Source organism: Zeugodacus cucurbitae, chromosome 6 (genome assembly GCF_028554725.1).
Source record: "Zeugodacus cucurbitae isolate PBARC_wt_2022May chromosome 6, idZeuCucr1.2, whole genome shotgun sequence".
Lineage (NCBI taxonomy): Eukaryota > Metazoa > Arthropoda > Insecta > Diptera > Tephritidae > Zeugodacus > Zeugodacus cucurbitae.
In genome coordinates, this window is record NC_071671.1 from 27,245,428 (window position 1) to 27,256,323 (window position 10,896).

Below are 10,896 nucleotides of genomic sequence, written 5' to 3' on the forward strand. Positions count from 1 at the left end.
TTATATCTTTAGTATAAGCACAGTCTTGAACATACTATTCACTCTTTTGTGGCGCGCTTCTAAAGACAACATTGTAACAAGTACACGCCCACCACACATATGCAAAAAAATATTAAATTTACTGTGACTGTGTGAGAACTAAACATACATGCATACATATGTACATGTGTTTAAATGCATACAAGCATATTTTTTTTTTCAAATTTATATAAACAAAAGCTTTTGTGGCACCCTGTGTTATTTTATATAAAAAAGCTCGCCTAAAAAGCTACTCATACACTTTCAAATGGCGGTTAGCTTAGTTTGTCTACTAGTTGCAAGCACACCAACGCTATGACTGACAATGGTGCTATTATACATAGTATTGTATATATTAAATTAATTAAACTACCGGATAATGTAACACTTAACTAATTAGCGTGAGTGCATTTGAGGTGAATCGCAATACTTACAGAACATCTGCTGTGGCAAAGCAAATAGTTAATTAATTGTTGCACTAGCACTCGTCGTTTCCGTTTTCAGCAATGGCGGCTGCATAGCTAGACACGTATCAAAAATGTTGCAAATTTCGCGTTGAACTTGTATTAGATTGAAGTTATCACAGGTTTAGTGTTTAATATTAGTTCAGTAGAGTGCTTAAATGTATTTCACTAAATTATATTTATAAATATATGTAAATTTCAGTCTTAATAAGTTACTTGGAACAATCAATTGTTGAGCAGTCACAGCTGCAGCAGAAGACCAACTGAACGAGTGTGGCAAATTCAATGCGTCAGTATGCATTTTGGCGAATAATGGAAGCTTTTGTTGTTGGTTGGAATGAATTTGGTAACACTTTGAAATGACAGCTAAAATGTTTTCTTTATGTATGCGCGTGCATTTGCAAATGAGAAGCCATTATTTATGTTTACAAACAAAATGAATGACACTGTGTAGGGTGGTAATTACAAGAACAATGTAATATACATAGTAAATCAACAACGTGCTGGGCGGCATACGAAATGATGTGACCAGTTGATTTTTAGATTTTGTAGGAAATTTTTATTTGAATTTTTTAAAAAATATTTTAATAAAATTATTTATTTCAATTACTATATGGATAATGGTACGTTTGATATAAATTAAAAGATATATTGTTAAAGTGCGAAAAAATACCAGGAAAGTTTTAATACCAAAAATATATCTTTTGTCGTTACAACAACAACAAAAGTGGCATTAAGTGTCATATTATCATATTTTCTTGTTTTAATGTCAGCATCACCTGCAAACCATCACATAAAGAAAGGCTTTAATGGTAAATCAGAAATATGCTTCCAAATGAAGCTGTTCATTTTTGCTTTGCATCATTATTATTTGTAAATCATAAAGTGACTCAGCATCATTGAATCTAAACTTTTTTTAAAGCTATACACGATTTTAAAAATAAATATTCATCACTAATAATATATGCATATCTATATGGATGTACATATGTATGTATGTAAACACCTTAGTTCCCTCAAATCATAACTCAAGCCATACAACATTCAATTCAACTGTACTTGGAAATAACAGCGTTACCAGATGTAGTCGCTACTTTTTATTGGCTTGCTGAAATAAAAGTAAAAACAAAATTAATGAACGTCATAAAATCAGAAGAGCACTACAAAGTAATAACAGCTTACGGAAAGCTTCAACAAACGAAATCAGCGATGACATCAGTTGCACTTTTCACAGTGGGTCGGGCCAGTCAATGCCTTCGTATAAATATGTACACAACAACATCAGCAGCAACAACACCGGCAACGGAAGCACAAAACTAACAGCAACAACATTGCCTCATTCAATACCGGCTTCTAGTAGCTTACACACTCACACATATTTACTTGCATATAAGAATAGCAACATCGGCATTCGTAGGGTTGCCATATTTCAGATTTAGTTGTAAATCAGAGCTTTTTTTGGTGAACATTAGGCGTTTGTATATTATTTTTGTATTTATTTTAGAAATACGTTTATCAGCGTAATTAGATTTGTCCATATAATTTATTTATTTATTGAAAATTAAATTTTCAAATTGTAAAATCGTGTTACTTTTTTATTAATTTTTTTTTTTATTAAAATTTGTCATCCTGGCAACCACGTCATAACAGCATTGACACCAATGCTTGCCGCATCGCTAACGACCTCAAAATCGGCAAACATTTATTTATTCTAATTACAACAATAACGCATAACATCTTGTTATGGCCACTTAACGTATTAGTCATTCTACACAGCATATGCATAGACGTGAATAACGAATGAAAAATTCTTACGAGTAAAAAAGTGAACCCGACGATCGTAAATTGCCATTTGAAAGCTCCCAAGCAATTGCTAGCTTCAGTTTCAGCTTGAATCTCGTCGAGTGCGCAAGTGGATTAGCAGATACACCAAATACCAAATATTTGATTTTAAATATTATTTATATTATTAGTGCAACAACAACAGGAAAAACATAAAAAAATGCCAGGTAAGTGTTGGTTTCTTGTAAATTGTGGGTGAGGGTGTAAGACGATATAAAAATTGGGGCACGTATATATAAAGAAAGTTACTAGAAAGCAAAATAAAGTGAAAATAGAAAAAATAAGAACTAGTTCATACGTTGCGAATTCCTTTTACATATGTATGTGTATATATTATACTTGTATGTATGTGAACTAACGCTGACTTGACTCTATTGTAATAATTCACAAGTTCGGTGTTGTATTTATTTAATTGATATTAAATTTACATTATTGTTTTTTTATTGCGTAGGTGACCTTTACACCTTACTCCTTTGGTTGACTTGACGTCCATTTCAATTTATAGGTAACTAGTTAACCTACAAATGCGGTACTCTAGTTGTGTTAAACCTTCTATAACTGTCTGTAGAGGCAGAATCTTGTTTGAGAGGACACTTGTTAACAACAAATTTATTACTTTCAGATTTTTAATATATGAGATAATAAATTAGTGTACCTATTTGTTACATTTGATTGCATATTGATTTGTTTGTGCAAATTTTAGAAAATTATGTCATACTTTAGTAAATGAAGCATATGTACATTAGTATGTAGATAGGTTTTATTTATATAAAAACACATATGTTCATACATATGTACATATACATACATACATACATACAAGCAACATTTTTCTCGATATACTTAAATCTTTTGATACTTGTTTGCCGGCTAATAAGAAAACAAGAAAAAATAAAAACAACACTAAAACACTAAAACAGCTGCCGCCCAGCTTTCAATAGATTGTTGTTCGTGGTCGCTTTCATGTTTGAAAATCGAAAGATATGCATTTATAGGTATATATAATATAGATAAATATAATATGCAATAGCAAAATTCAAGTAATAATTCCACATAAGCAATACGCATATACATATAAACCTAAGCATGTATTAGCCATATACTCTTGATTTGGCTCCAAAAATAACAACGCATATCCAAGTATATATATACATAAAAACATATGTATTTGTATTAGTCTGCATACTTTCTCGTCGTCTTTTTAACATTATTGATACTTTTACTTTGCATTCTTGTTGATTGGTATTAGCATAATTTTTTTTCAAACAAGTTATTTTTTTTTTAATATTTAATCCTAAATTTTTAATATATGCATTTTTAAAATACGCATTTTAATTAGACATATTTGAATTAGAAATTTGTATTGGTTACACATCTTTAAAAAAATAACACGTTTAAATAAAAATAAATTAAGCTCATTTTTATGGAAAATAATGTTTTTTTCACGAAATTCCTCAGCTAGTAATTAGCGTAGGCAACACAATTTTAATTTAAATTTAAATTTAAAATTTAAAATTAAAGACTTTTTAATGTGTTTTTTTTTTCATTTGTGTTATTAATACTTCAGTATTATGATCACATAAAAAATAAATATTCAGTTTACTTTTGCCAACAATTTTAAATATTTACTATTGATATTTAAGAAATAATTTGAGTTAAATCTTTATTTTTGATTTTTTTAATAATTTCAGTAAAATTTTACAATTGTTTCGTTTTAAAAATAGAAATTCGGGATTAAAAATGCAGAGTATGCGAGCGCATAACAATAGACATTTTATATTATTTGGCAAAACAAAGATAACACATTATACACTGATATATAATTATATATGCGTTTAAACAAATTTTTTATATTATTTTATTATAATATATATATTATTTTCTCGCCTGGATTAACGCATGCGAAGATTATAGTAAAAAAAACATTATTTAATCTTTAATTGGAATATATGTATGCATACATTATTTGTTTATGAATATTACGCATCCTTTATCTGTGATTAGTGCACATCCAGTTATTATCATTAAGTCGAAGCACAGCATTTCACCCATCTATTGGATGGAGTGAGGTGGTAGAGTAAATTAAAATTCCATATGTCTGAAAACCTAAATATCGTTCTAAAATCTGGAAAAAAAAAATAGAATAAAATTTAATATTTTTAGCATCTAATATTGTTATAAATATGTTCCAAATCTATAATATAAAAATGAATCGCAAAATGTGTTGCTAAGCGCATAACTCGAGAACCGCTGAACCGATTTCGCAAATTCTTTATTTATAATGTTTTTAGAGGTACCGGGATGGTTCTTACGGAGAGAATTATTACGGAGAATTAGAAAAATTGCTTGTCCACAATTTTCTACACATACAAACAATTTTCATTCATTTCCGATTTCACTCATTTTCAACGCCCATATAATGGGAATAGGGACAACTTGGCACCTGTTAGTAGGCAGACAAACGACAATTCGGCCATGAAATTACTCCTAAATTGCAAATCAACGAAACACCAGTCTGCAAAATCGCAAAAAAAGAGCTATAAAGAAGATTTTCCAGATATTCAAGTCGCTAACATTAACATTAATAACATTTTTAACGGGTTTCTGTCACTTCATGGCCTCGAAAGAGAAAGAGGCGTGTTTTTCCTGACATGAAACCATAATATATTAAACATAAATGGCTGATTGAATGACCTATATTGGTGGTAAAAAAAAAGGATCTCTTTGATCTTAATGCGACAATTTAGAATTTCGTTAAAGGAGAGTTGACACAGCTACAAACCAGGATGACGTATTCAATTATCCCACAGACTATTTTAAATTGCTGGACTATCCCCACTCACTTGCAATTAAAAGTAGTGTGAGTTGTCATCATGCTGCGTAACATAAATTCTGTGAAGAAGATAATCAATATCGTCACCAAAGCCAAGATAAAGCCAACTATGAAATTTGGTCATTTGTTACTTTCTCCAATATACGATTAAAAAAATCAAAGTTTTACAAATTATGATGATTTACGCTTAACACAGATCTACAATAATGTCTATCATTCATTTTAAAATTTATCGCCTATAACGTTTTCGTTTTTATGAGTAAGAATTTTTTCTCTGCATTGAAAGAATTACTAATTTAATGTATACCTTAGCCACAAAAACGTGTGGCCGGGCATGCTAGTAAAATAATAAAAATAAATGAAGAAAAATTTAATAACGTTAATATTAATAAGTAAAATTATATTCAAAATTAAATTAATTCATTTAAAAGTTAAAAACATAATATTTATTTTATATAAAAAAATTTTAAATATTTAATTAATATTAATATATTAACATAAGATGAAAAATTTTAACTTACTTATTAAATTTTATTTATAATTTTTTTTACCAAAATATGTAAAATTTAAACAACAATTGAAAATTTTCAATAATACAATTTTTCCAAATATTTTTTTTTATTCTATTAAAGCTTTTAAAATAACAGCAATTAAGTACCTTCTGTGAAAAAAAAACAGTATATAATCTACGCATTGGAATGTAAATATTTGATTTTTTACGAAAACATTATTAATTCTCAGCTTTTGGCGGACTTTCAAACAAGCTAACATATTTGTCATTACATACATACATAGTAAACATATATACCTACAAATTTGCATATTGTTTTGCTGATAACATACATTTATTTTTAATTGAACACGTCATAATTTACGAGTATATACATATGTATGTATGTGAATAGGTACCTGAACCAGTCAGTTTGTAATTAAACTCTACATCAAGTCTCTGTTTAAGCTTACAATGATAACGTCATTCGAAATCGAAAACATTAAATCAGTCATAAGCATTATAAACCATGTTTTCGTGATCATTAGTAAACATATATACTTGCTTGTAAACATATACTGATTTAAATATATATTTATGGTTTGTATTAGGTATATAACGCAAAATAATAATGACCTCACTACATTCAGCTAACAAAACAAAATTATACTAGACATTTGTTATTTAATTTAAGCAAACTGTAGTAGGTGGTGGCCGGTGCCCATAGTAGCGACTGTTGTTTGTTTGTCAACCCGAAACACAATTTGTTTTTGCAAAAAAACGAAAATTGAAAAACAAGTCAGCAATAGAATGAAAGAAGAATAACAAATATTAAAAAAAAATAAAAACAAATTGTAAGTTTGTATATATGTATGTATGTCTTACAGTCCAAATAGAGTGCGATCCACATAGAGTGGAAGAATACACAAATACTCACATTAATTAGCAACAAACGGATTTTTGTTTTCTGTACTTTTACTTTTTTTGTGTATCAAACACCCATTATATGTGCAATTAGCACAGCCGGTATATACAATATGTCTGTATGTATGTGGCTATAATCGAGTTCGTGCTTACAAACTTATGAAAAAAAAATTCGTGCTTTTGCATGAGAATTACAAAAAACTCACGCTTTAACAATAAAATTTTGTGCGACTTAATAGTGTAAAATAAAAAAAGAGAAACAATTATCACCTAGAAGATTCTAGACGGGCAGCCATTTAAGTTTTCTGTTTAAGCGTTGTTTTGAAATGATGTCATACATACATATACATATACACTATTATATATAAAAATGTGTATGCTTTTAGGTACATTAATCTTTCCATCTACTTCTTTTTAACCCCATTCCATTTGCTACGTTATGACTTTATTGAACAATTTATATATAAAAAAGAAAAAAATTGTGGATGTGTTATATTTTCGTTGATTCGTGCGATTTTCACATTCGTTGATATGCAAGTAAATATGAAATGAAAAAAAAAAAAAACGATTTCAATCTGATGAAGATAAATTTTTTGTGCACACTAATGGGATAAAATCGTGAATTTCAATTAGTCAAAATCTTAGCCATATTCTGTGGTTACAAAGCCATTTAGACATATTAGAGTTTTAGTTTTCGTCGACGTAATAGACTGCAGATGATAAATATACAAGTTGGGTGCTTTTTTTCAAAATTCTGCTTAATTTAGTCAATTAGATAATTATGTAAAATGCTACAATTACTAATTGACTTAATTAAAGAAATTTTGTTAATTATATACCCTTATAACATTGATAATGCACATATGAAACAATTGTTAATTGACTCAATTACGGAAATTTAGTCAATTAGTTAATTGTCGACACTAACACAATTGATAATAATAATACACATAGGAAAGAATTGTTAATTGACTCAATTAAGAAAATTTAGTCAATTAGCTAATTATCGACACTAATACAATTGATAATACACATGGAAAACAATTGCCAATGTACTCAATTAAAAAATTAAGTAAATTAGCTAATTGTCTTCTCTTATACAATTAATAACACACACGAAACAATTGTTAATAGACTCAGTTACGAAAATTTTCTCAATCAACAATTGAGAAAACACATAGAAAACATTATGCTAATTTACTCAATTAAAGAAATTTAGTTAATTAGCTAATTGTGACATCGATCATGACTCATCAACGGCATTATGAATCAGAATTCGAAACTGAAACTGTAGCTGATGATGTCTAATCTCTATTTCATAACGGTGCTATTCAAGTACCTGAACCGCCAACAAATATTTTTCTCACATTTAAAAATCTTGAATTACATAAAAACAATATATAAAGTATAATAATGCAATTGAAAGCATTTTCTATACTCAGCAATCAAATATTTATTATATTTCTTTTCTTGAAATTTCTTACAGAAATCAACACACCCGACAAATTGGAATACCAATTCCATCCCGTCTCTGGCGGTGTGTTCACATTCAAAGTGCGCGCCGCACACGATGCCCATTTGGCATTGACCGCATCCCCCGTGGAGGCAGAACCCATGTATGAGGTCTTCATTGGCGGCTGGGAGAATACCAAATCGGTGATCAGGAAGGATCGCCAGAAGCCCGATGTTGTAGAAGTGCACACACCTGGCATTTTGGAAGCTGGTGAATTCCGTGGCTTCTGGATACGTTGGTACGATAATGTCATCACTGTTGGACGTGAAGGTGAGGCAGCCGCCTTCCTGTCGTACGATGCACAAAACTTGTTCCCCGTTAACTATGTGGGCGTTTGCACCGGTTGGGGTGCCAGCGGCAGTTGGATCATTGATGGTAATTTAAATACATTTAATTGCTTTTGCATTACATTGCAGTAATTTGTTTTATTTGTATCTTTTTTTATGAACATCACAGAGGCTCAACCAGCTAGTGCTCCAGTTTTGGGCTTTGCTCCACCATGCGGCAGCGGTCCTGGCTGTTGGGTACCAGCATCCGGTGGCACCGTACCACCCGCCGCTGTAGAGGGTGGCTTCGATGGTAGCGAACAATTGTACGTAGCGCGTGCACGTCATGAAAGTGACCTCATTCCCGGCAAATTGCATCCATCACATGGTGTCTGCTATGTGGCATGGGGTGGTGGCGAACATGGACACGCCGAATACGAGGTACTCTGCTCGAGCGGTGGTCAATGGTTGCCCGCAGATAACGGTAGCATTCCATCGAACGCTTTCCCTGCCGGCGAAACCGCCGAAGGTGAACCACTGTTCATCGGTCGCGCCACACACGACGGCACAATCACGGTGGGCAAAGTGCAGCCATCTCATGGATGTTGTTACATTCCATATGGCGGCGAGGAGGTCGCCTACAAGGAGTTCGAGGTGTTTGTTGTCTAAAGTAAAGTCAAGTTAATTAACATTTATCAAAAGTAAATAATTAAGTAAAAAACAAAATGTTTGTATCTGTGTACAGTAGTGACGCACAAATTGCACTCAATTAAGCGGTTAATGTTGTTTATGGCATTGTTGTTTAATCGAATAGTATAAAAAATGTTGATAATCCAAAAGTAAAATTTGATAAAAAGGCAGGAAGGTGCCTTACTATCAGCTTAATTATCAATTATTATATTATATTTCACTGGTCACAGACTGTTAAATCGAATGATTCAAATCAAATTGTAAAGCAATTACTTAGATATTTCATTTGCATTAAAAAAGATATTTACTTTTTTTGAATCGGTTGCATTAAGATTTCTGAGAAATACCGTTATATTTTTATATTTGTATTTATATAAAATAATTAAATGTATGGAATTTATTCACTGCAAATATTTAATAAATAATATATAAATAAATTGTTGGAAAACAAAAAAAATACTGTTTTATTTAATTTATTAAAAAAAAATAATTTTTTCTTACTTAGGTTATTAATTAATTATTTTATTTTAAATTATTTGTGGAAAATTTAATATTTTTAATCATTATTGCAATAAAAAACATATGAAAAATAACTTAATATTTTTTTTGTTCTTATGTAAAATTTTAATAATCATTCAAAATTTTCGAAATTTAGAAATTAACTATCTTTAATTAATTATTTAAAATTATTTTGAGAAATATTATAATTAATTAAATAAAAAGTGAAATATAAGATTTGTGGATTAAAAATTCTAAATTTATTATTAACCCAAACGATTACCCTCCTCCCGCCCAACCGACGCGTGGGGCGCAGTCCGCATACGAGCGGAATTTGCCGAGTCTAGAAAGGCAAGAGATTTTTAAGCGTCCTGTTCTCAATCTGCTCAGCTACAGAAACAAACATTTCAACAGCTGAGAATTAAAAATTTATAAAAACAAAAAGTTAAAAATTTCTGAATATTACTTATTAAGAGAAGACAAAATAGTTTTTTTGATGCTAAATATTGAATCAGATGGATCAAATGTGCTGGAATGCGAATTAAAATCATGACATATTCGGCAGAATGGTTCATTTAACTCAAAATTTGTTCTAGAAGATTTTAGAAATAATGGTCTAAACTGCCTGGATGAACGCAATGGGACATTAAACTTAATATCAGACAAAAGGAATGAACTACAAACTAAACCATTCAAAAGTTTTACTAGGAAAATTATACCTAGCATTTCTCTGCGACTAGTGAGTGTGGGAAGATTTAAAAGTTTTAAACGACTAGTATATGGGGGAAGATTCAATCTTGAATCCCAATGTAAGTGGCCTAAAGCAAAAAGTAAAAATTGTTTTTGAACGGACTCAAGCTTATCAGAATGGGATTGATAGCTAGGATTCCATACCACAGAACCATACTCCAATATAGGCCTTACCAATGTTGTAAAAAGAATTTTAGTAATATACGGATCACTAAATTCTTTAGACCAACGTTTAACAAAGCTAAGAGCACCTTTAGCTTTTAAGACAATTGAATTTACATGAGAATTAAAATTTAGTTTAGGGTCCATATTAACTCCTAAATCAACAAAGCTAAAAACTTGCTCTAAACTGAAGTTATTTATTACATAGGGGGAAAGATCAACTGTTCTACGGGAAAAGCACATCGTTTTACATTTTTTAAGATTCAGTGGCATATCATTTTTGTGACACCAAGTAACTAAATTATTTAAATCCGATTGCAACTCAGTCCTTTCGTTATGAGAAGTATATGATTTAAAAAGTTTTACATCATCCGCATATAATAAAATTTCTGAAAACTTAATTACTGAAGGTATATCATTGATGAACAACAAGAACAGAATCGGGC

At 30.3% G+C, this 10,896-nt stretch overlaps 1 protein-coding gene across 1 annotated transcript; it reads left to right on the forward strand.

Annotated features, from left to right (window-relative positions):
* The first annotated feature begins 2,329 nt into the window (after positions 1-2,329).
* LOC105215974 (C3 and PZP-like alpha-2-macroglobulin domain-containing protein 8) lies at positions 2,330-9,497 on the forward strand. The gene is made up of 3 exons (XM_011190214.3): positions 2,330-2,491; positions 8,058-8,459; positions 8,541-9,497. Exons 1-3 carry the CDS (start codon positions 2,485-2,487, stop codon positions 9,017-9,019), a joined length of 888 nt encoding a protein of 295 aa, XP_011188516.1. The 5' UTR covers positions 2,330-2,484; the 3' UTR covers positions 9,020-9,497.
* The last annotated feature ends 1,399 nt before the right edge of the window (positions 9,498-10,896 follow it).